The sequence below is a fragment of the Cetorhinus maximus genome, chromosome X, assembly GCF_964194155.1.
Source record: "Cetorhinus maximus chromosome X, sCetMax3.hap1.1, whole genome shotgun sequence".
Lineage (NCBI taxonomy): Eukaryota > Metazoa > Chordata > Chondrichthyes > Lamniformes > Cetorhinidae > Cetorhinus > Cetorhinus maximus.
This window is the reverse complement of record NC_135917.1, coordinates 16,670,454-16,697,153: the sequence shown is the minus strand read 5'-3', so window position 1 is coordinate 16,697,153 and position 26,700 is coordinate 16,670,454. Positions and strand designations below refer to the sequence as shown.

At 47.4% G+C, this 26,700-nt stretch overlaps 1 protein-coding gene across 2 annotated transcripts in view; it reads left to right on the top strand.

The window, feature by feature from the left end:
• Positions 1–26,700, top strand: part of stac3 (SH3 and cysteine rich domain 3) — a 183,244-nt gene that overhangs the window by 1,378 nt on the left and 155,166 nt on the right. The window contains exon 2 of one of the 2 annotated variants that reach the window (XM_078534498.1): positions 11,767–11,833. In XM_078534498.1, coding sequence (XP_078390624.1) covers positions 11,768–11,833 — 66 coding nt within the window. In that variant the 5' untranslated portion in view covers position 11,767. Of the gene's footprint in view, positions 1–11,766; positions 11,834–26,700 lie in introns of those variants that run through there. The other variant, XM_078534497.1, reaches the window with a different exon arrangement.

Sequence of the window (26,700 nt, the reverse complement as noted above, 5' to 3'; positions counted from 1 at the left end):
CTACTTTTATACTCCATCCCCCTTGCAATAAACCCCAATATTGCATTTCCCTTCCTAATCACTTGCTGTACCTGTATGTGAACTTCTTGTGATTCATGTACCAGGACACCCAGATCCCTCTGTACTGCAGCATTCTGCAGTCTCTCTCTATTTAAATAACATTGTTTTTCTATTCTTCCCAAAGTGGACAACCTCACATTTTCCCACATTATACTCCATCTGCCAAATATTTGCTGAAACCAACTCCTAACCACTCGCTGAGGAAAAAGGTTTTTACTCAGGTCACTATTGCTTCTTTTACCAATCACCTTAAATCACTGTTCTCTGGTTCTTGATCCTTCCACTAATGAGAACAGTTTCTCCATATCTATTCTATCCAGACTCCTCATGATTTTGAATACCTCTATCAAATCTCCTCTCAACCTTCTCTTCTCTAAGGAGAACAGTCCCAACTTCTCCAAATGTCTTCATAACTAAAGCTCCTCATCCCTGGAACCAATCCTGTTAATCTTTTCTGCACCCTCTCCAATGCCTTCACATCTTTCCTAAAGTGCAGAGTCCAAAATTGAACAGATGACTCCATTTGATGCCAAACCTGTGTTTTATATGGGTTCATCAGAACTTCCTTGCTTCTGTACTCTATGCCCCTATTTATAAAACCCAGGATCCTATTTGCTTTATTAACCACTTTCTCAACCTTTCTTGCTACCTTCAATGATTTATGCGCACCTACCCCCTGGTCCCTCTGCTCCCACACCCCCTTGAGAATTGTACCCTTTATTTTATATTGTCTCCCCATGTTCTTCAAACTGAATCACTTTACACAACTTTCATCTGCTATTTGTCTGCCCATTCCACCATCCTGTCTCTGTCCTTTTGAAGTTCTACACTATCCTCCTCACAGTTCACAATACTTCTAAGATTTGTATCACTGGTAAATTTTGAATTTGTGCTTTGTACACCCAAGTATAGGTCTTTAATATAGATCATGAAAGCAGGGGTCCCAGTACTGAGGTCTGGGGAAAACCTCTGTATCACTTCCTCCAGTGTATTTTGCCATTTTTTAATATTCGTTCATGGGATGTGGGTGTCGCTGGCTGTGCCAGCATTTATTGCCCATCCCTAATTGCCCCTTGAGAGGGTGGTGGTGAGCTGCCTTCTTGAATCACTGCAGTCCATGTGGTGTAGGTACATCCACAGTGTTGTTAGGGAGGGAGTTCCAGGATTTTGACCCAGCGACAGTGAAGGAACGGCGATATATTTCCAAGTCAGGATGGTGAGTGGCTTGGAGGGGAACTTCCAGGTGGTGGTGTTCCCATGTGTCTGCTGCCCTTGTCCTTCTAGATGGTAGTGGTCGTGGGTTTGGAAGGTGCTATCGAAGGAGCCTTGGTGAGTTGCTGCAGTGCATCTTGTAGATGGTACACACTGCTGCTACTGTGCATTGCTGGTGGAGGGAGAGAATATTTGTGGATGGGGTGCCAATCAAGCGGGCTGCTTTATTCTGGATAGTGTCGAGCTTCCTGAGTGTTGTGGGAGCTGCACTCATCCAGACGAGTGGGGAGTATTCCATCACACTCCTGACTTGTGCCTTGTAGATAATGGACAGGCTTTGGGGAGTCAGGAAGTGAGTTGCTCTCTGCAGGATTCCCAGCCTCTGACCTGCTCTTGTAGGCATAGTATTTATATGGCTAGTCCAGTTCAGTTTCTGGTCAATGGTAACCCCTAGGATGTTGTAATGGGGGATTCAGCGATGGTAATGCCATTGAACATCAAGGGGCGATGATTAGATTCTCTCTTGTTGGAGATGGTCATTGCCTGGCACTTGTGTGGTGCGAATGTTACTTGCCACTTGTCAGCCCAAGTCTGGATACTGTCCAGCTCTTGCTGCATTTGGACATGGACTGCTTCAGTATCTGAGGAGTCGCGAATGGTGCTGAACATTGTGCAATCATCAGTGAACATCCCCACTTCTGACCTTATGATGGAGGGAAGGTCATTGATGAAGCAGCTGAAGATGGTTGGGCCTCGGACACTACCCTGACAAACTCCTGCAGTGATGGCCTGGAGCTGAGATGACTGACCTCCAAGAACCACAACCATCTTCCTTTGTGCTAGGTATGACTCCAACCCGCGGAGAGTTTTCCCCCTGATTCCCATTGACTCCAGTTTTGCTCGGGCTCCTTGATGCCACACTCAGTCAAATGCTGCCTTGATGTCATGGGCAGTCACTCTCACCTCACCTCAGGAGTTCAGCTCTTTTGTCCATGTTTGAACCAAGACTGTAATGAGGTCTGGAGCTGAGTGGCCCTGGTGGAACCCAAACTGGGCATCAGTGAGCAGGTTATTGCTAAGCAAGTGCCACTTGAAAGCACTGTCGATGATCCCTTCCATCACTTTACTGTTGATGGAGAGTAGACTGATGGGGGGCGGTAATTGGCCGGGTTGGATTTGTCCTGCTTTTTGTGTACAGGACATACCTGGGCAATTATCCACACTGTTGGGTAGATGCCAGTGTTGTAGCTGTACTGGAACAGCTTGGCTAGGGGCGCGACAAGTTCTGGAGCACAAGTCTTCAGTACTATTGCCGGAATATTGTCAGGGCCCATAGCCTTTGCACTATCCAGTGCCTTCAGCCATTTCATGATATCAAGTGGAGTGAATCGAATTGGCTGAAGACTGGCATCTGTAATGCTGGGGACCTCCGGAGGAGGCCAAGATGGATCATCCACTCGGCAATTCTGGCTGAAGATTGTTGCAAATGCTTCAGCCTTATCTTTTGCACTGATGTGCTGGGCTCCCCCATCATTGAGGATGGGGATATTTGTGGAGCTTCCTCCTCCAGTGAGTTGTTCAATTATCCACCACCATTTATGACTGGATGTGGCAGGACTGCAGAGCTTAGATCTGACCCGTTGGTTGTGGGATCGCTTAGCTCTCTCTATTGCTTGCTGTTTATGCTGTTTGGCACACAGGTAGTCCTGTGTTATAGCTTCACCAGGTTGACACCTCATTTTTAGGTATGCCTGGTGCTGCCCCTGGCATGCCCTCCTGCACTCTTCATTGAACCAGGGTTGATCCCCTGGCTTGATGGTAATGGTAGAGTGGGGGATATGCTGGGCCATGAGGTTACAGATTGTGGTTAAGTGCAATTCTGCTGCTGCTGATGGCCCACAGCACCTCATGGATGTCCAGTCTTGAGTTCCTAGATCTGTTCTGAATCTATCCCATTTCGCATAGTGGTAGTGCCACACAACACGATGGAGGGTATCCTCAATGTGAAGGCGGGACTTTGTTTCCACAATGACTGTGTGGTGGTCACTCCTACTGATACTGTCATGGACAGATGCATCTGTGGCAGGCAGGTTGGTGAGGATGAGGCCACGTATGTTTTTCCCTCTTGTTGGTTCCCTCGCCTCCTGCCGCAGACCCAGTCTAGCAGCTATGTTAAAAGCAAAAAACTGCGGATGCTGGAAATCCAAAACAAAAACAAAAATACCTGGAAAAACCGGTCTAGCAGCTATGTCCTTTAAGACTCGGCCAGCTTAGTCAGTTGTGGTGCTATTGAGCCACTCTTGGTGATGGACATTGAAGTAGTCCCCCACCCAGAGTACATTCTGCACCCTTGCCACCCTCAGTGCTTCCTCCAAGTGGTGTTCAACATGGAGGGGCACTGATTCATCAGCTTAGGGAGGGGGGTACGTGGTAATCAGCAGGAGGTTTCCTTGCCCATGTTTGACCTGATGCCATGAGACTTCATGGGTCCCAGAGTCGATGTTGAGGACTCCCAAGGCAACTCCCTCCCGACTGTATACCACTGTGCTGCCACCTCTGCTGGGTCTGTCCTGCCGGTGGGACAGGACATACCCAGGGATGGTGATGGTGGTGTCTGGGACATTATCTGTAAGGTGTGATTCTGTGAGGATGACTATGTCAGGCTGTTGCTTGACTAGTCTGTGAGACAGCTCTCCCAATTTTGGCACTAGCCCCAAGATGTTAGTAAGGAGGACTTTGCAGAGTTGACAGGGCTGAGTTTGCTGTTGTCGTTTCCGGTGCCTCGATCGATGCCGGGTGGGCCGTCCGGTTTCATTCCTTTTAGACTTTGTACTGGTTGGATACAATTGAGTGGCTTGCTAGGTCATTTCAGAGGGCAGCTAAGATTGCCTATGGGATCATTAGACCATGTCTGCCTCCCTGGCTCTTTCAGATGTTTTATTAAAGGGTTTTTTGGGAAGGCAATGCCCCATTAAGAGCTTCATTTTAAAAATGGTGAAGATGGGTTCACCCGTTATTCATGTTTAAGATCAATTGATGTGATGTTCAGCCAAACAATCTAACACTGGAAACACGGACTGGGAGCCCTGTCATTGAAGATATTGCTCATTCCCACTGATCTGTAGAATCAAGTAATGGGCTTTTGAAATAATGAAACCTGGAGCAAACCATTCCATGTCCCAGTGCTGCTCCTCCACCTTTCTGCTTTCCCTTGCTCCAGAGATTTGGAATATTGGAAATAGAGCCTGATTCCAAAGACACTGGGGGCAGCCCTTCACACTCCTTCACCCCTTCTTCATCACCCTGCCCCTCTTCAGCCCTGACTTAACCCCTCTTCACCCCTTTCACCCCTTCCAATCTTTATTCACCCCCTCCAATCTTTCAGCCCATGACCATCCCCTCCCCCCCTTGGGCAGAGGGCCAGGGTCCCGACATTCTCTGCAGGCGCCTCCAGCCATCTTGAAAATCCCCCTGGTAACGAGTGAAGTTAGAAACTGAGTTCATATAATATTTAAATTGCTTGTTACAGAACTAGGGTTTGTTTCGAACTTTCTGCCTGACTGGAAATATAAATATAATTTTTTAATGACTCAAAGTTGAAGGCATTGATTTTATTCTCTTGAAGCTTAAGTGAAGGGCCTGCTGTGTGGGTTGAATAATGCAGGGGAACACTGCAGGAGGGAGGGGAGACTAAGGGAGGGTCTATCGTTCTGAGATCCTAGGAAAGATGGAATCCGAGTCGGAGATAATCTTGATCATGACCTTGTGAGAATATCGGAAAGAGGATGAACAAGTAGGTGGTGTTTGAAGAAACTTCAAAGGAATAAGAGAAGATTGAAGTCCCACTTTTGATTCAATGTGTTTTTTAACAGAATCGCACAGTGCAGAAGAGCCCCTTCGTCCCATCGAGTCTGCGCTGACATGTGAGAAACACCTGACTGACCTACCTAATCCCATTTACCAGCACTTGGCCCATAGCCTTGAATGTTATGATGTGCCAAGTGCTCATCCAGGTACTTTTTAAAGCATGTGAGGCAACCCGCCTCCACCACCCTCCCAGGCAGCGCATTCCAGACCGTCACCACCCTCTGGGTAAAAAAGTTTTTCCTCACATTCCCCCTAAATCTCCTGCCCCTCACCTTGAACTTGTGTCCCCTCGTGACTGACCCTTCAACTAAGGGGAACAGCTGCTCCCTATCCACCCTGTCCAAGCCCCTCATAATCTTGTACACCTCGATCAGGTCACCCCTCAGTCTTCTCTGCTCCAACGAAAATAACCCAAGTCTACCCAACCTCTCTTCATTACTTAAATGTTTCATCCCAGGCAACATCCTGGTGAATCTCCTCTGCACCCCCTCCAGTGCAATCACATCCTTCCTATAATGTGGTGACCAGAACTGCACACAGTACTCCAGCTGTGGCCTCACCAAGGTTCTATATAACTCCAACATGATCTCCCTACTTTTGTAATCTATGCCTCGATTGATAAAGGCCAGTGTCCCATATGCCTTTTTCACCACCCCACTAACATGCCCCTCCACCTTCAGAGATCTATGGACACACACGCCAAGGTCCCTTTGTTCCTCAGAACTTCCTAGGGTCATGCCGTTCATTGAACACTTCCTTGTCAAATTACTCCTTCCATTTATAATGAGCTCGCATTGAGCTGTGGAGAAATCTTTCTGGAACCTGATAGTTTCTAATAAACACAATGAGACAGGCGCTCCAATCCCCTGCGTTGTTTCACATCTCTAACAGAGATACTGCAACCGCTCTGCACATCATCAAAATGGCAGCTTCTTTTCGAAACTGGTTTCTCTACAAACAAGTGGTCAAATCTTTATTTGAGAGAGAAGTACAGCCACAAAGGAAGACAAGAAGGAAACCATCCACTTGAATCTGTGAAAATGTTCTTGGAAACGTTTCTGAGTCCTGGGCACTGTGCCAGCTGCATGTCCAAACTCATATTAAATACTGGCAATAGGTGACGTGTTGTTGGAGCGTCAGGGACAGAGATGACAGTTCAGCTTCTCGGTGCTTGTGGAGGGCCCTCAGTGTTCTTGGCCCTTTCTCCCCCGCCACCCACCCCAGTTACAGAGCTGCACACCAGCAACCTTCGGTTCCTATCATCCCACCAGTTCCAATCAGTCCCCCTGAGAATAAAACCCCTCCAATCAAATTTAAATGCAATCATGTGGCTAACCTGTGATGGGGATAAATGGGTACAAACAACACAATCCAACCTCTTAGCTCTTCCTGACAGGCATTTTTCTATCCCCAACTCTCTATCAGGACCTTAGCTTTTCCCAATATATATTAAGTCCTTGGATGATAAAAGGAAAGACTTGTGTTTATTTTTACAACCACTAGATGTCTCAAAGCACTTTACAGCCAATGAAGTACTTTTGAGGTGTACTCACTATTGTAATATAGGAAATGTGGCAGCCAATTAGTGCACAGCAAGTTCCCACAAGCAGAAATGACCAGATGATCTGTTTTTTGTGATGTTGATTGAGGGATAAATACTGGCCAGGACACCGGGCGGGGGGAACTCCCCTGCTCTTCTTCCAAATAGTGCCACGGGATTACATCCACCCAGCCCAAGACCTCCGTTTAACATCTCATCTTAGAGACGGATGAAGAAATAGAGAAGTTGTGTTTGCACGTTTGCACTAAATTAGGATGTGTAGTAAGTTGTGGAGATGGGAGCAGGGAGCTCCAAAGAGACATTGGTGGAATGAGTGAGTGGGGAAAACTGTCACAGTTGGAGTTCAATGTGAGGAAGTATAATATTATCCACTTTGGACCCGAGAATGACAAATTGGAATATTTTCTTCATGGTAAAACTCAGAACTGTGGACAGGCAAAGGGATTCAGTTTTCGAGGTAAACAATTCACTAAAAGATAGTGAGCAAGTTACATTGAATATACAGCACAAAAACAGGCCATTCAACCCAAATGGGCAATACTGGTGTTTATGCTTCACTTGAGCCTCCTCCCATCTTTCCTCATCGAAATCTATCATTGTAACCCTTTGATCCCTTCTCCCTCATATACTTGTCTAGTTTTCCCTTAAATACATCTACACTATTCACTTCAGCCACTCCCTGTGGTAGTGAGTTCCACATTCCCACCACTCTCTGGGTAAAGAGGTTTCCTCTGAATTCCCTATTGGGTTTCTTGGTGTCTATCTTATATTGATGGCTTCTAGTTCTGCTCTTCCCCACAAGAGGAAACATTCTCTCTGTATCCACTCGATCAAAACCTTTCAGAATTTTAAAGACCTCTATTAGGTCACCCCCTCAGCCTTCTGTTTTCAAGAGAAAAGAGACCCAGCCTGTCAATCCTTTCCTGATATGAAAACTCACATTTCTGGGATCATCCTTGTAAATCTTCTCTGCACCCTCTCCAGTGCCTCTATATCCTTTTTGTAATAGGGTGACCAGAACTGACACAGTACTCAAGGTTCGATATTGGTTTAGCATAACTTCCCTCCTTTTCAATTCGATCCCTTTAGAAATAAAGCCTAGTGTTTGGCTTGCTTTTTATGGCCTTGCTAACCCATGTCGTTACTGTATTATTTGTGTATTTGTGCTCTGAGATTCCTTTCTTCCTCTATCCATTTAATGTCTTATTTTCTAAATAATGATCAACCTCCTTATTTTCTTTGCCGATTCTCTGACCTGAAATTCATTTGCCAATTATACGCCCTTTCTGTCGTTTGTTGATATCCTATTGTGATTTGTTGCAGTCCTCCCTAGTGTTAACTATCCCTGTCGAGTTGTTCCCCTTTTTCTTGATGCTTTGATCTTATTCATCATAGGCCTTTTGGAAACCTACATATATTACATCTGCTGGGTTACCCTTGTTTATTCTCTCCGTTTAGGTTCAATAATAAGGCTAATGGAATGTTGGCCTTTATTTCGAGAGGGCTGGAATACAAAGGGGAGGAAGTGATGCTTTGGTTGTACAGAGTCTTGGACGGACCCAATCTGCAGTAACTGCGTTTAGTATTGGGCACTGCACCTCAGGAAGGACATATTGGCCTTGGAGTGGGTGCAGTGCAGGTTCACTGGAATTAAATTGTGTTACACACAGCACAGAAACCAGTCCAAATGATCCAGTGTGGTTTTTACACTGCACACAAACCTTATCCACACCCTCCTTCATCTGTCACTATCACCATAACCTTCCAGCCCTTTCTCGCCCTTGTGCTTACCTAGCTTCCTCTGGAATGTAGTTATACTACTCACCTCACCCACCCCCTGTGACAGCAAGTTCCGCATTCTCCCCACTCTCTGGGTGAAATTGTTTCTCCTGAATTCCCGATTGGATTTAGTAGCGACTGTCTTATATCGATGGGCCCTTGTTCTGGTCTCCCTCTCGAATGAAACGTGAATCATACCCGGGTTTAAAAGATTAAATGATGAGAACATGTGCATAAACGACTTGTGTTTGCTTGAGTTCTGAAGGTTGAGGGGTGAGTTAGTCAAATGACTTAAAATGATTAAGGGATCTGATCAGGTAAATGCAAAAAATACCATTCCCTCCAGTAGACAAATCAAGAACAAGGGGGCACACAACAGCTAGTCCAGTTCAGAACCTGATCTAGACGAGCCATGTAAATACTGTGGCTACAAGAGCAGGTCAGAGGCTGGGAATCCTGCAGTGAGTAACTCACCTCCTGACTCCCCAAAGCCTGTCCACCATCTACAAGGCACAAGTCAGGAGTGTGATGGAATACTCCCCACTTGCCTGGATGAGTGCAGCTCACACAACACTCATGAAGCTCAACACCGTCCAGGGCAAAGCAGCCCCGCTTGATTGGCACCCCATCCACCCCATCCCATTCACTCCCTCCACCACCGACACACAGTAGCAGCAGTGTGTGCCATCTACAAGATGCACTGCAGGAACTCACCAAGGTTCCTTAGACAGCACCTTTCAAACCCACGACCACTACCATCTAGAAGGACAAGGGCAGTAGATACATGGGAACACCACCACCTGGAAGTTCCCCTCCAAGCTACTCACCATCCTGACTTGGAAATATATCGCCATTCCTTCACTGTCACTGGGTCAAAATCCTGGAACTCCTTCCCCAACAGCACTGTGGGTGTACCTACACCACATGGACTGCAGCGGTTCAAGAAGGCAGCTCACCACCACCTTCTCAAGGGCAACTAGGGATGGGCAATAAATGCTGGCCTAGCCAGCGATGCCCACATCCGTTTACCAAATTTTTAAAAATCATGTGCTGGTTACACGTGCAAAGATTCCATTAATAGACATTGGCCTGATATTACCAGAATGTCATTTTAGGAGTCGCCAAATGGATTGTTTTGCAGGCTCTGTCACATCTTTGGGATCGCCACCAAATTGATTTCCTCCCGGGTCTTCTAGATATTCCTTGCCTGTTAAATGTATTTGAGTAATGCTGAAAGAAAGAGACATTCTGTTGAAGCGCTTTGTCACACTCCTCAGGACTGATTTGCAAGAATACCAATTGTAAATGGAACAACAATTTTTACTGCATGAGAAGATAGTGCTGATTGGTAGGCAAGTGGACTCTGATTGTTAGAGGTGTGGCCATGAATAATGCACCAGGGAACAGTTAACTACCAAGCTTTGCAGTTTTTGCAATTTCCCTTTAGTCTTTATTCTTAATCATTCATGACCTCCTCAGCTCTGTAAACCTCTTACTCTGGTAGTCATTTTTGCTAACAATTGAGAAAGCAAATGGAGTTTTATGTTATCTTTAACAGGCCTCATGATGATTCTGGGATTCTGTAATGATCATCAGAGGAACAATTGTCCCCATTGAATTTTCTGGATTGTGTGTCATTTTGAATTCCTATATATGCTCAATGCATTTACTGCACCCTGACAACTGGCACTGTGTTCAAAGTGCACTGCCGTACATATAAGCTGTAGACTGGGTAGGATGGAGTTAAGGGTTAATATTCGAGAACAGGACAAGAAGTCACTTGTTAAAGGCAAGTTGATGTATTCTATTGTGAGTATCTCCACAAGTTATCTCCACAAGTAACCCTGTCCTGCATTTACATAATGATACAAAACATAGAAACATAGAAACTAGGAGCAGGAGGAGGCCATTCGGCCCTTCGAGCCTGCTCCACCATTCATTATGATCATGGCTGATCATCCAACTCAATAGCCTGCTCCCGCTTTCTCCCCATATCCTTTGATCCCTTTTGCCCCAAGAGCTGTATCTAACTCCTTCTTGAAAACATACAATGTTTTGGCCTCAACTACTTTCTGTGGTAACGAATTCCACAGGCTCACCACTCTCTGGGTGAAGAAATTTCTCCTCATCTCAGTCCTAAATGGTCTACCCCGTATCCTCAGACTGTGACCCCTGGTTCTGGACTCCCTCACCATCGGGAACATCCTTCCTGCATCTACCCTGTCTAGTCCTGTTAGAATTTTATAGGTTTCTATGAGATGCCCCCTCATTCTTCTGAACTCCAGCAACTATGATCCTAATCGACTCAATCTCTCCTCATATGTCAGTCCCGCCATCCCAGGAATCAGTCTGGTAAACCTTCGCTGCACTCCCTCTATAGCAAGAACATCCTTCCTCAGATAAGGAGACCAAAACTGCACACACTATTCCAGGTGTGGTCTCACCAAGGCCCTGTACAATTGCAGCAAGACATCCCTGCTCCTGTACTCGAATCCTCTGGCTATGAAGGCCAACATACCATGTGCCTTCTTTACCGCCTGCTGCACCTGCATACTTACCTTCAACGACTGGTGTACGAGGACACCCAGGTCTCGTTGCACATTCCCCCCTCTCATTTTTTGGCCATTCAGATAATAATCTGCCTTCCTGTTTTTGCTACTAAAGTGGATAACCTCACATTTATCCACATTACACTGCATCTGCCATGCATTTACCCACTCACTCAGCTTATCCAAATCACACTGAAGCATCTCTGCATCCTCCTCACAGCTCACCCTCCCACCCAGCTTTGTGTCATCTGCAAATTTGGAGATATTACATTTAGTTCCCTCATTAATATATATTGTGAATAGCTGGGTCCCAGCACCGATCCCTGCGGTACCCCACTAGTCACTGCCTGCCATCTGGAAAAAGGCCCGTTTATTCCTACTCTTTGTTTCCTGTCTGCCAACCAGTTTTCTATCCATCTCAATACACTACCCCCAATCCCATGCGCTTTAATTTTACATGTTAATAGTAATTCAGGTTCATGTGGAGGCCTGCAGTTAATCACTGAGCATCTCTTATTTATTCTATGTGATCTTTACTGTATCTACCAAACTAAACTCAACTGGGTTTAAAGTTTTCTGTTTTGTCTGCTGTGTTTCAGTTTCCCTGCCACTTGGGATTATGTCAAAGCTTGTATTGCCTTTTCAACAAAGAGCAGCTCAAAAATTGAACTTGTTAATTATAAGCTTTCATTAATTCTTTGCAATCTACTTGCCTATAAATTTGTCTTCCCTTTGCAGAATGACCGACAGAGAGACTCTGAATGATTCTGGTTCCCCACACCATGAAGAAGAGCCCGGCTCTCCGGTAAGATTGACCATGTTGTTTCGTTCAGTTGCTACATCTCCCCTGATGTTGTGGAAGGAGAGTTAGACTGGCCTCAGAGAGAGAGGTCAAAATCTGAGAGGAAGCTCAGGCTGCAGAGTTGGATTGGGAACTGATTGGTGTGTACTAAGCACATGATTGATATCACATGGTTAGAATGGAGCAATCCAAAAGATATGATTTATTCTACCTACAATAGTCTTGATATTGTTAGACTAATACAAAACACTTAATGGGCAGGAATTTTTGGTGGGTGCGATCAGCCCCTGACTGCGATTTCATGCTGGCTGGCCAATTAACGGCCACCCAGGGTGAGGCACGCACTGAAATGCTCAGTGCTGCCAGGGTGTGGGCAGGAGGAGGGCGGGCACTGATGTAAGTGTGGGCACGGGGAAGCGCGGTATAAAATCTCCCTAAAGACAGAGCTGCCTCAGGGAGCTGCAGACTTCAAAAGTATTAAATAAAGATTTTAAAATCAGAAGAAAAATGTCCAAGCATCACAAACAGGCACTCTAACATATACATGTTAAAAATGCTGTCCATAGGTTTTTATTTTTTCTTTATTTAATAATAGAAACCTCATCCCGCCCTTGGATGAAGTTTCCTGAAATATACAAAGGCTGCCTGGTCGATTCACCCACCCGCCAGCCGTAATGTTGGACGGGCAGCGAAAAATCCCTGTTAATTGTGCCGTTAATGGGCTTAACTGTCGGCGGGCACGCTTCCAAGCTTAGCGCACGCCCGCCAACCGAAATATCGCGTGATGGCGTCGGGATGCTCGCCCGATGTCATCACGCGTTATGTTACACTCGAGCAGGTCGGGCGCGCGCCTGCACACACAGCTAAAAATTCTGTCCAATGAGTTTGGAACACATCTCACTGCTCTGGCTTACATCTTCCATGAAGCTACCTGAGAGACCAAATCACATGATATTGCATCACTTCCCATGATGTGTTCCCAGGAAATGATTAGCCAATGAAATGATTAGAATTAACCCATTATCAAGCCAATATTCAATATAACACGTTATACTACATCTCCCCCAAGTTTCTGATTCGCATTTCAATATTGCGAAGATCAAACAAGCCACTGTTTTAAACTCTGGTGTTTTGCAGCCTTTGATCTTGTTTTCTTCTCTTCAGTCCTCTTCTTCCCTCCCTTCTTTTTATCAGGAGAACCGCTGTGGTGGGTCCCCTTCTCCTTTCGGAGGGGTGTGGGGGTTTGAGTGCTGTGGGTGGTCTCTCAGTCACCGCTCGGCAGGAGGGGGATTGGTAGATGACTCCAGTTCACCAGTCAGGTTGTCATCTGGATTGGTGGATGACTGCAACATTTCTGGCCGTTTTGATTGGGTAGATGACTGCTTCCATGGGGTAGGAGGTTGCTTCTGTTTGGTAACTGGCGCACGCCTGTTCTGCCTCACCGTACCGTGCTCTGTTTGGACGAGGTGGAACCATGGATGTGGTGTCCATTCAACCCCTTGTCCAGAGCGAGCTTAGTCCCAGATTCAAACTAGCTCTCCCGGATGGAGGTCTGGCAGGTTGTGTGCATTGTGATGGTTATCATAGCCCCACATCTGGCTGCAGTGACACTCGTCCTGTTTCTCTCTGATTTTGTCCAAATCATCAGCTTGTATGTGCAGTATGAGGGTGTGTGGGGGGGGCAAAGGGGGCTTGACTTCTTACTCTCCTTCCCATGAGGAGTTCGTATGATGCTGACCCATTTTGGAGTTGAGTTGAACAATCGATCAGAAGTATGAGTTGGATGTCATCGTTCTTCTTCAGCAATGCTTCTACCCGAACACACTCCTCTTTCAGTTTCACCATGGCTTGAGGGTACCTTAGTGTTTTTTTTTTCATGGGATGTGGACATCACTGGTAAGACCAGCATTTGTTGCCCATTCCTAATTGCCCTTGAACTGAGTGGCTTGCTCGGCTATTTAGGAGTCAACCACATTGCTGTGGGTTTGGGAGCAGGTAAAGGGGTAGATTTCCTTCCCTAAAGGGACTAGATGGGTTTTTACTACAATCGATGACAGTTTCATGGTCACCATTACTGAGACTAGCTTTCAATTCCAGATGTTATTCATTGATTTTAAATTCCACCAGCTGCCGTGCTGGGATTTGAACCCATGTCCCCAGAGGATTAGCCTGGGCCTCTGGGTTACTGGTCCAGTGACATTGCCAGTACGCCACCGCCCCCATACCAGGCTGTGATCTCTGTAAAGTATTCATCGGAACACTTGGGTCCATTATCTGAGATTACAAAGCCTGTGATTCCACGGGCAGAATTTCATGCCCTGTGGGCGGGCGCGTGCCCGACCCGATCGGGCGTAAAACAGCGCGCGATGATGTCATGCGAGCGTCCCGACCTCATTGCGCACTTGCACGATATTTTGGCTGGCGGGCACAAGTGAGAGCTGGCAGCATGCCCAATGACAATTAAGACCCTATTAAGGCCATTAATTTATTAATTAAGAGGGATTTTTCGCTGCCCGGTGGGCAGGCGGGCGAAGCGGCCGGGCGGCCTTTGCATTTTTGAGGAAACCTCATCCACGGGCAGGGTGAGGTTTCCGATAGTAATGATAAAAAAAATGTTTTGATTGAATTTTACAACCTATAGGTTCATGTGAGGGAGTCTAATGTGGGGGCATTTTGTTCAGAATCTCAAAATAGTCATTTTTGTATTGAAAATTCCTCAGCTCCCCGAGGCAGCTCTCTGCCTTCAGGGGGCTTTCCTTCCGCCCTCCTCCTCCCACCCCGGCAGCGCTGAACCTTTCAGCGCGTGTTTCACACATGCTGCCTGTTAATCGGCCAGCCAGCGTGAAATTGTGGTTGGGGGCTGATCGCAGGCAGCAGACCCTTTCCCGGGCACTCCTGTGCCCGTCAACTGTGCCCACCCACCGTGCCCGCCCGACGACCTGAAAATCCTGCCCCATGTGTTGCAAACACCTCCTTCAGTGATGTAATCACCTGCTCCTGAAGTGTGACCCTGCAGTGACTTGACTTCTATCCATCTGGAGTAGTGGTCTCCTACCATCAAGAACATCTTACCTCTATCTTTGAAGAGGTCCATCCCAAGACATTCCCATGTCTTGATGGGAAGGAAGATGACATCAATGTTTCTCTTGTCTCCTGACAATGTAAGACAGTTTGATATCATCTCTTCCAAAGATTTCGAGAGACCTGGCACCAAACAGAATATCTTGCTCTGGCTGGGCATTTTGCAAAGACAAAATGTCCTTGGTGCAATTGTTGCTGTATATTGACTCAGAGCTCTCAGAATGACCACTCATGTCATAGATGAGTAAATCATCGACTACACTGAGGTATCCTCCCTGTTCGTTGTATTGTCTGAGAATGGGATTGTGTGGCAATGTACCAGTGCAGACACGATGGGCCGAATGGCCTCCTTCTGCACCATAACAATTCTGTGATTCTGTACACTGGCCATCCTTTATGCAGTACTCTCTGACCTGAGCACATTCTTCGTCAGATTTCTGTGCATCTCTGATTTCATTCAGTCACTGAGCTGTTCCTGGTAGAGTTGTTGTTGTTGTTGATACGAAGGTTTCTACATCTTTGACAAGGCCTACATCACTTTGCTCAGGCCTTAGCACTAGGATAAAGGACAGAGCGTCTGCTGTACTCTGCTGTTTTCCCAGAACATACTTTGTCTTTGCATCAAACCTCATCATCCTCGGTCTGAATCATTGTACTCGTGGAGTCATTTTTGGCAACTGCTTAGAATTTCAGTGTGTCGCCAAAGGCTTGTGGTCTGTGTCTATCTTCAAGATAGAGAGCAGGATCATAATCTGCCACTTCTCACAAGCCTATGTAGCAGCTAGTGTTTTTTTTCTGTATCTCTGTTCAGTGTCTCTGTCAGTGAATGGGATGCATAGTGAACTGGTGTACAATTACCATCTGTCTGTATCTGAAGGAGTACAGCTCCCAATCCTATAGAAGATGTACCTGCAGCAATGATAGCTCTGGGTCATAGTGAGCTCAAATATCAGGTGATATCAGCATTTTCTCAGAAGACCTGTGTTGTGCTCCCTCCCAGCACCGTGTATTCTCCTGTCATACCAGCTGATGTAGGGGCTATTAGGCTGGGCAGGAACTTTCTGACTTGGTTAACCACACCCATGAATCTCTGGAGCTCAGTCCCATTCTGGGGAGCTGGAAACTCCTCGATTGCTCTTGTCTTCTGTGGATCAACTCTGACATTGGAAGCATCCACAATACGCCCAAGGAACTTGACAGCCAGCTATGAGAATTTGCATTTGTTGTTGAGTGTAAGTCCTGCTTCTTCTAGGTGTTGCACTCTGGTGTCATGTTCTGTCTGAGTGGATCCATAGATCAGGACATCATCCATGTGGTGTATGACTCCATCCAGTTCTTCTGGAATGCTTGACATTGTCCTCTGGCAGGTTTCTGGTGCTGATGTGCTGCCAAAGTGTAATGTGTTGAAACAAAATTTCTCCGATGGAGTAGTGGAGGTCTTTTTTTATTTATTTGTTCAGGGGGTGTGGGCATTGCTGGCTGGGCACTTATTGCCCGTCTGTATCAAAACCTCAAACTGTACCACTTCCTGTGTTTTCCTGTAAAACATCGCAAAGGTTATGAAGATCAGGACTTATACCAAAACAAAACATTGTCACTTCCAACAGGATCGATTCTGAATTTTACAGATGATTACATGTCAGATTTCTATCTCCAAATCACACTTATGCAAAGCCCTGGTGGCTGAATTGTGAGCTGCTCTGACTATTGTGCTCCCATGAAGCCTTTCCCCAACGGTTATGTGGGATGTGGAGGAGTGCTGACCACCTACTGCAGACACTTCAGATAGGCACGATGGGCGTGGTGAAATGTTAACACTCTAGTGGCATGGGTAAGCAGAGACGATGGTTGGCTTCTGAAAGCATCATATATAAATATATAATATACGTCATGTATAAGTATGACACTGAAGTGGGAAGGGGAGGGGGGAAAGATGGCTTTAAAACCCTACAGGGCAATCCTTCAGCCTGGCTAAAGACCCTCGTGACTCACCCACTGACTGCGATGTCCATATCTAACTCCTCAGTGAGCACAGCACATGGATGAAGGGTAGCCCTCCTCGTGTGGCTGCCTGCTCCCTGTTACTCACCCCAAACCTACAAGAAGGGAGGGAGCGTCTCAGTGTTAGAGTAATGGGCCCTTTGGAGGATGGGATATTGTTGCTGGTGTGTGGAAGGTGGCACTGGTATGAGGGGCAGTAATAGCGCGCTGAGGGCTGCTGAAGGAAGCAGCCTGTAGTGTGCCAGTGATTTAGGGAGTGTTGGCAGTCGGAGGAGGGAAGGATTGTGTGTGCTGAAGCAATAGGTAATGCAATGCTAAGCAGATTTTACTGAGAGATGAGTTAGAAAGTTTATCTTAGCTGTCCTGGTGATTAGATTTCCTTTGGCACTGCGGCTGTGGGCCCACCACCACTGCCACTCATGCCAGGCAGTTTGTCCAGATATCTGCCTGCCACCTGGTGCATAGAAGATGCCCCTTGTTCTATCACCAAGCCTCCAATGCAGCATCGAAAGCTTTGTGCCCCTCACACCCATGCCACATCTGCCATTGGCCACAATCCTTAGTGACAGCTGGTAAGGTGCACCTTCCCTTTAAGAGGTGCAAACTGCCTTTAAGTGGTGTCAGTGACGTGTGAAATTGGCACCCCAGATTAGGCGAGTTGCCAATGAAGGGCGGCAGCAAAACAAATCTGGGGCCTTGTTTGTGGCCGTGTGATTGGATGGGCAGCCTGGGCTTGGCGCTGAAACCCACTTGGAGCAATTTTGACCTCAGTACTTCCGGGATCATGTCTCCTCTTAAATCCTCTTTTCAATAAAACTCCACCAGCCTCCCTTCACATTCTCTGATGCTTCAATTGCCTGAATATTCCTTCCCACTATTTAATGCTTTGATGCCCTTTTAGTGTGACTCACACAGCACACAATAGATCATTGTCAGTTGCCTCAAGATGTATCATAGGATTTACGGCTGAGTTATTTGACATGTATAAAAGTCCTTCTCCATGTTTATGAATTTCCACATTAAGCCACTGGGAAACTGTGGAGTCTGTTTTGCCAATGTGGAGCACTCACTCTCCTTGTGAAGGGACACAATTCATTTCTAAGGCCAGACAGTATCGGTACATGTTTTACCAGCTAGAACACCATTGCCTTTTATTTGTTGAACTCGGGCCACCCTACCTGTTAGAGCATTGGCTTGCTGGGCTACCTGGGAGTGAGTTGAATGAACCCTGGTTGACCTGTGAGAGGACACTCCTCCAGATTCCATGAATGAGCCAGACTGGTCAGTATTGTGGGCCTGCCTGGTTTGAAGATTAAGCTCTCCATTCTCGCATGGAAACTTCACTTCTTTCTGAATATCCAGTGCTCGGTGTATCATCTTGGAACTACTTGAATTTCAAAGAGACCTCACTGACTTCACTAAGGAGGAGAGGAAGGACTTGATTACCAGAGGCAGGGACTGCTTGAGATACCTTTAGTCGATGGTGATAATTGCACCAAAATCATTCTTATCTTTTGTCAATATTTGAAAGTCGAAACCCTCTCTTGCACACAAAGCTCATGTTTGTGCTACCAATATTCATGACTACAGATTATTCTACATCCAATATGACTCGCAGCCCCTTAAAACATATTCTTCTTGACTACTCCAGATGTGGTTTCACTAGTCCCTGTATAACTGAAGCATAACCTCACTATTTTTGTAACCAATTCCCTTCACAATAAATGATAACATCCTATTAGCTTTCCTAATTACCTGCTGTACCTGCAGACTAACCTTTTGTGATTCATGCACTAGGACACCCAGATCCCTCTGCATCTCAGAGCTCTGCAATCTCTCACCATTTAGATAATATACTTCCCTTTTATTCTTCCTGTCAAAATGAACAATTTCACATTTGCCCACATTATACTCCATTTGCCAGATCTTTGCCCACTCACTTAACCTATCCATGTCACTTTGTAGCCTCATTACATCCTCTTCACAATTTACTTTCCTACCTATCTTTGTGTCGTCAGTAAATTTAACAACCATTCCTTCGGTCCCTTCATTTATATAAATTGTAAACAGTTGAATTCCCAGCACTAATCCCTGTGGTACATCACTCATCACATCCTGCCAACCAGAAAAAGACCCATTTATGCCAACTCTCTGTTTCCTGTTAGATGGTCAATCTTCTATCCATGCCAATATGTTACCCCTTACACCATGAGCTTTTATTTTCTGCAATAACCTTTGATGTGGCACTTTATCAAATGCCTTCTGGAAATCTAAGTACAGTACATCCACCGGTTCCCCTTTATCCACAGCACATGTGACTCCTTCAAAGAACTTCAATAAACTGGTTAAACATGATTTCCCTTTTACAAACCTGACTCTGCCAAATTGATGTACCCAATGTGCTGCTGCCAAATGCCAGTGCAGTGACCAATAAGTTCATGTTCACTGTCACTATGCCCAACTTCCAGCAACTGTCGAGTGTTATGCAAACTTTGGAAGTGATGCTATATTACTGTCAAACAGCCATTGTTAAACTTATTTAAGTTCCCAGATCAACTTAGTGTATTTTACAGCTGCCCACATGATGTGAGGGAGGTTTGATCCATGATTGGGATGAGTGTTTACTGTGATCTTCATTGTGTTTTGCGACCTTTCAACCCTGCACAGGTCATCTTATTGTCTTGTTAGACTTTGCTGCAGGTAAGTTCTTCATCCCAACAAAATGCAATGGCTGTGGAACATTGTCCATTTCCAGAAGTCTACGCACATCCTCTGGTCACAATGGGCCATGTCTACAGCACCAAGACGATGTCCATGGCAATACTAAATAGAAGCTGGCACTGCCTCATACAGAGTCTCTGCTCCTGAAGTATCAGCATTCCACTGAAACTCCTAGATGAAGCATTGGCAGATTAGATAACATCTCTGTCAACTGCTCCAACAAATTGGAAACCAAATCTTCCATGAGGCTCATTGACAAGACACAAAAAAGAATCAATGTTTTCAACAGAGCTGCTAAAGTGAGAATGTCAGTGACCCGGAGCACAAATGTGCTCCTTTCATAAAATCAGATCAATTCTAACAGCAAATCATGAGTCGATTTTTGACTTCTTTAACTTCCTCCACCTTCCCCTCCAAATTTTGAAGTACCAGGCTTAATCTGTCACTTCATATGTAACTCTGAAGGTGTTGAACCTGTAGTAGTGTGGGGGGATTGTTCTATAGTGAAACAGGAAACATGAAAGTTTAGTCTCCAATGATCCTCCTGATAATTTTTTCATCCCAGCTTTAAAAGTCTGTACTGTTCTCTCAGCTAATCCATTAGACGATGGGTGATATGGTGCTGCCTTTACGTGTTTGGTACCATTTGGGCTCACAAATCTTTGAAATTCAGTGCTAGTGAACACAATACCATTGTCTGAGATGATTTCTCCTGGCAATCCATTAATAGGAAAGCTTTGGTGTAACTTTTCTATAGTCACACCTAACATTGGCAGCTTAACTTGGTACGTGCTTAGCCATTTGGAATGTGGTCAATTATTTGTAGGAACACTCTTGTGAAGAGTGTTAGTGTGGTGTCCCGTGTTTGGAGGGGAATTGGTGTGGTGTCCCGTGTTTGGAGGGGTATTGGTGTGGTGTCCCGTGTATGGAGGGGTATTGGTGCGCTATCCTGTGTTTGGAGGGGCATTTGTTCTGTGTCCTCTGTTGGGAAGGTTATTGGTGCGATGTCCGGTGTTTAGAGGGTTATTAGTACGGTATCCCGTGTTTGGAGGTGCATTGGTACGTTATCCTGTGTTATGAGGGGTATTGGTGCAGTGTCCTATGTTAGGAGGGGTATTGGTGCTGTGTCCCGTGTTTGGAGGGGTATTTGTGTGGTGCCCCTTTTTGGAGGGGTATTAGTCCAGTGTCCCGTGTTTGGAGGGGAATTGGTTGCGGTGACCCATGTTTGGAGGGGTATTGGTGCCGTGTCCCATTTTGGAGGGGTATTAGTGCTGTGTCCCATGTTTGGAGGGGCATTGATGCTGTGTCCCGTGTATGGAGGGGTATTGGCGCGGTGTGCCACATTTGGAGGGGTGTTGGTGCGGTGTCCTGTGTTTGGAGGGGCTCTGGTTCCGTGTCCCGCATTTGGAGGGGTATTCGTGCTGTATCCCGTTTTTGGAGGGGTATTCGTGCTGTGACCCACATTTTGAGGGGTATCGGTGCGGTGTCCCGTATTTGGAGTGATATTGGTGCGTTGTCCCAAGTTTCGAGGGGTATTAGTGATGTGTCCCATGTTTGGGGGGGTATTGGTGCAGTGTCACATGTTTGGAGGGGCATTGGTGCGGTGTCCCGTGTTTGGAGGGTTATTGGTGCTGTGTCCCGTGTTTGGAGGGGTATTGCTGCGTTGTCCCATGTTTTGAGAGGTATTAGTGATGTGTCCAATGTTTGGGGGGGTATTGGTGCGGTGTCACATGTTTGGAGGGGTATTAGTGCGGTGCCCCATGTCTGGAGGGGTATTGGTGCGGTGTCCTGTGTTTGGAGGGGTATTGGTACTGTGGCCTTTGTTTGGAGGGGTGTTGGTGTGGTGTCCCGTGTTTGCAGTGGTATTGGTGCTGTGTCCCGTGTTTGGAGGGGTATTGACACAATATCCTGTGTGTGGAATGGTGTTAGTGCGGTGTCCCGTGTTTGGAGGGATATTGACACAATATCCTGTGTGTGGAATGGTGTTAGTGCGGTGTCCCGTGTTTGGAGGGGTATTGGTGCTTTGTCGTGTGTTTGGAGCGGTATTGGTGCTGTGTCCTGTGATTCGAGGTTTATTTGTGCGGTGTCCCATGTTTGGAGGGGAATTGGTGTGGTGTCCCATGTTTGGAGGGGTATTGTTGCTGTATACCCAGGTTGGGAGGGGTATTAGTGCGGTGTCCCGTGTATGGAGGGGTATTGGTGCGGTGTCCCATGTTTGGAGGGGTATTGGTGCTGATTCCCGTGTTTTGTGGGACATGGGTGTGGTGTCCCGTGTATGGAGGGGTATTAGTGTGGTGTCCCATGTATGGAGGGGTATTGGTGCTTTGTCGTGGGTTTGGAGCGGTATTGGTGCGGTGTCCCGTGTTTCGAGGTTTATTGGTGCAGTGTCCCATATTTGGAGGGGTATTGTCGTGGTGTCCCATGTTTGGACGGGTATTGGTGTGGTGTCCTGTGTTTGGAGGGGTATTGTTGCATTATCCTGTGTTTGGAAGGGTGTTAGTGCGGTGTCCCATGTTGGGAGGGGTATTAGTGCGGTGTCCCGTGTCTGGAGGGGTATTGGTGCTGCGTCTCGCATTTGGAGGGGTGTTGGTGCGGTATCCTGTGTTTGGAGGGGCACTGGTTCTGTGTCCTAGATTTGGAGGGGTATTGGTGCGGTGTCCCGTGTTTGGAGGGGTATTGGTGCGGTGTCCCGTATTTGGAGGGGTATTGGTGCGTCGTCCCATGTTTCGAGGGGTATTAGTGATGTGTCCCATGTTTGGGGGGGTATTGGTGCGGTGTCACATGTTTGGAGGGGTATTAGTGCAATGTCCCATGTCTGGAGGGGTATTGCTGTGGTGTCCCATGTCTGGAGGGGTATTGTTGTGGTGTCCCATGTCTGGAGGGGTATTGTTGCGGTGTCCCATGTTTGGACGGGTATTGGTGTGGTGTCCCATGTTTGGAGGGGTATTAGTGTGGTATCCTGTGTTTGGAGGGATATTGCTGTGGTGTCCCTTGTTTGGAGCGGTATTGGTTCTGTGTCCCGTGTTTGGAGGGGTATTGGTGTGGTGTCCCGTGTTTGGAGGGGTATTAGTGCGGTGTCCTGTGTTTGGAGGGGTATTGGTGCGGTCTCCCATGTTTGGAAGGGTATTGGTGCGGTGTCCCGTGTTTGGAGGGGTATTGTTGCGGTGTCCCGTGTTTGGAGGGGCATTAATGCTGTGTCCCGCGTTAGGAGGGGTGTTGGTGTGGTGTCCCATATTTGGAGGGGTATTAGTGTTGTGTCCCATGTTTGGGGGGGTATTGGTGCGGTGTCCCATGTTTGGAGGGGTATTGGTGCGGTGTCCTGTGTTTGGAGGGGTATTGTTGCATTATCCTGTGTTTGGAAGGGTGTTTGTGTGGTGTCCCTCGTTTGGAGGGGTATTGTTGCGGTGTCCCGTGTTTGGAGGGGTATTGGTGTGGTGTCCCGTGTTTGGAGGGGTATTGGTGTGGTGTCCCATGTTTGGAGGGGTATTGGTGCGCTATCCTGTGTTTGGTGGGGCATTGTTTCTGTGTCCTCTGTTTGGAGGGTTATTGGTGCTGTGTCCCATGTTTGGAGGTTTGTTGATGCGATATCCGGTGTTTAGAGGGTTATTAGTACGGTATCCCATGTTTGGATGTGCATTGGTGCATTATCATATGTTATGAGCGGTATTGGTGCAGTGACCCATGTTAGGAGGGGTATTGGTGCTGTGTCCCGTATTTAGAGGGGTATTTGTGCGGTGCCCCATGTTTGGAGGGGTATTAGTGCAGTGTCCCGTGTTTGGAGGGGAATTGGTTGCAGTGTCCCGTGTTTGGAGGGGAATTGGTTGCAGTGACCCACGTTTGGAGGGGTATTGGAGCCGTGTCCCATGTTGGGAGGGGTATTGGTGCGGTGTCCCGTGTTTGGATGGGTATTGGTGCTGTGTCCCGTGTTTGGAGGGGTGTTGGTGCCGAGTCTCATGTTTTGAGGGGTATTGTTGCTGTATCCCATGTTGGGAGGTGTATTAGTGCGGTGTCCCGTGTATGGAGGAGTATTGGTGCTGATTCCCATGTTTTGTGGGGCATTGGTGCGGTGTCCCATGTTGGGAGGGTTATTGGTGCAGTGTCCTATGTTGGGAGGGGTATTAGTGTGGTGTCCCATGTATGGAGGGGTATTGGTGCTGTGTCCCATGTATGGAAGATTTTTAGTGCGTTGTCCCGTGTTTAGAGGGGTATTGGTGCAGTGTCCCGTGTTTGGAGGGTATTGGTGCGGTGTCCCGTGCTTGGTGGGGAATTGGTGCGGTGTCCCATGTTTGGAGGGGTATTGGTGATGTGTCCCATGTTGGGACGAGTATTAGTGCGGTGCCCAGTGTATGGAGGGGTATTAGTGCGGTGTCCCGTGTTTGGAGGGCTATTGGTGCGATGTTCCGTGTTTGGAGGGTTATTACTGTGGTTTCCCATCTTTGGAGGTGTATTTGTGCGGTGTCCTGTGCTTGGAGGGGCATTGGTGCTGTGTCCTCTGTTTGGAGGGGTGTTGCTGCTGTGTCCCGTGTTTGGATGGGTATTGGTGCGGTGTCCCATGTTTGTAGGTGTATTGGTGCGATGTCCTGTGTTTCGAGGGGCATTGTTTCTGTGTCACGTGTATGGATGACTATTGGTTCTGTGTCCCATGTTTGGAGGGGTATTGTTTCGGTGTCCCATGTTTGGAGGGGAATTGTTCCGGTGTCCCATGATTGGATGGGTATTGGTGCGGTGTCCTGTGTTAGGAGGGGTATTGTTGCATTATCCTGTGTTTGGAAGGGTGTTAGTGTGGTGTCCCTCGTTTGGAGGGGTATTGGTGCTGTGTTGTGTTTTGGAGGGGTATTGTTGCGGTGACCCACGTTTGGAGGTGTATTGGTGTGGTCTCCCGTGTTTGGAGTGGTATTGGTGCTGTATCCCATGTTTGGAGGGGAATTGGTGCGGTGCCCCATGTTTGGATGGATATTGGTGTGGTGTCCCATGTTTGGAGGGGTATAGGTGCTGATTCCCATGTTTTGTGGGGCATTGGTGCGGTGTCCCGTGTTTGGAGGGGTATTGGTGTGGTGTCCCATGTTGGGAGGGTTATTGGTGCGGTGTCCCATGTTGGGAGGGGTATTAGTGTGGTGTCCCGTGTTTGGAGGTGTATTGGTGCGGTATCCTGTGTGTGGAGGGGTATTAGTGCGGTGTCCCATGTTTTGAGTGGTATTAGTGTGGTGTCCCATGTATGGAAGAGTTTTAGTGCATTGTTCCATGTTTAGAGGGGTATTGGTGCAGTGTCCCGTGTTTGGAGGTGTATTAGTGCGGTGTCCCATGTTTGGAGGTGTGTTAGTGCGGTGTCCGGTGTTTGGAGGTGTATTGGTGCTGTGTCCCGTGTTTGGAGGTGTATTGGTGCTGTGTCCCGTGTTTGGCGGGATATTGGTGCAAGGTCTTTTGTTTGGAGGGGTATTGGTATGGTGGCACGTGCTTGGAGGGGTATTGGTTCTGTGTCCCATGTTTGGAGGGGTATTGGTGCTCTATCCAATGTTTGGAGGAGTATTGGTTCTATGTCCCGTGTTTGGAAGTGTTTTGGTGCGTTATCCCGTGTTTGGAGGGATATTGGTTCTGTATCCAGTGTTTAGAGGGGTATTGGTGCGGTGTTCCGTGTTTGGAGGGGCATTGGTGCGGTGTCCCATGTATGGAAGAGGTTTAGTGCGGTGTCCCGTGTTTAGATGGGTATTGGTGCAATGTCCCATGTTGGGAGGGGTATATGTGTGGTGTCCCGTGTTTGGAGGGGTATTGGTACGGTATCCTGTGTTCGGAGTGGTATTGTTTCTGTGTCCTGTGTTTGGAGGTGTATTGGTGCGGTGTCTTGTGGTTGAGTGGCATTGCTTCTGTGTCCCGTGATTGGAGGGGTATTGGTGCTGTGTCCCATGTTTGGAGGGGTATTGCTTCTGTGTCCCATGTTTGGAGGGGTATTGTTGCAGTGTCCCATGTTTGGACGGGTATTGGTGTGGTGTCCTGTGTTTGGAGGGGTATTGTTGCGGTGTCCCATGATTGGATGGGTATTGGTGCGGTGTCCTGTGTTTGGAGGGGTATTGTTGCATTATCCTGTGTTTGGAAGGGTGTTAGTGCGGTGTCCCTCGTTTGGAGGGGTATTGTTGCGGTGACACACGTTTGGAGGTGTATTGGTGCGGTCTCCCGTGTTTGGAGGGGTATTGTTGCGGTGTCCCGTGTTTGGAGGGGAATTGGTGTGGTGTCCCGTGTTTGGAGGGGAATTGGTGCGCTATCCTGTGTTTGATGGGTCATTGGTTCTGTGTCCCATGTTTGGAGGTTTGTTGATGCGATGTCCGGTGTTTAGAGGGCTATTAGTACGGTATCCCGTGTTTGGATGTGCATAGGTGTGTTATCCTGTGTTATGAGGGGTATTGGTGCCGTGTCCCATGTTTGGAGGGGTATTTGTGCGGTGCCCCATGTTTGGAGGGGTATTAGTGCAGTGTCCCATGTTTGGAGGGGTATTGGTGTTGTATCCCAAGCTTGGAGGTGTATTGGTGCTGTGTCCCGTGTTTGGAGGGTTGTTGGTGTTGTATCCCAAGCCTGGAGGTGTATTGGTGCTGTGTCCCATGTTTGGAGGGGTATTGGTGTGGTGTCTCGTGTTTGGAGGGGTATTGGTGAGGTGTCTCATGTCTGGAGGGGTATTGGTGTGGCATCCCGTGTTTGGAGGGGTGATGGTTCGGTGTCTCGTGTTTGGAGGGGTATTGGTGCGGTGTCCCATGTTTGGAGGGTATTGGTGCGGTGTCCCGTGCTTGGTGGGGAATTGGTGCGGTGTCCCGTGTTTGGAGGGCTATTGGTGCGGTGTCCCATGTTGGGAGGGGTATTGGTGCGGTGTCCCGTGTTTGGAGCTATATTGGTGCGGTATCCTGTGTTTGGAGGGGCATTGGTTCTGTGCCCCCTGTTTGGAGATGTATTGGTGCTGTGTCCCATGTTTGGAGGTTTGTTGGTGCGATGTCCCGTGTTTGGAGGGTTATTACTGTGGTTCCCATCTTTGGAGGTGTATTTGTGCGGTCTCCTGTGTTTGGAGGGGCATTGATGCTGTGTCC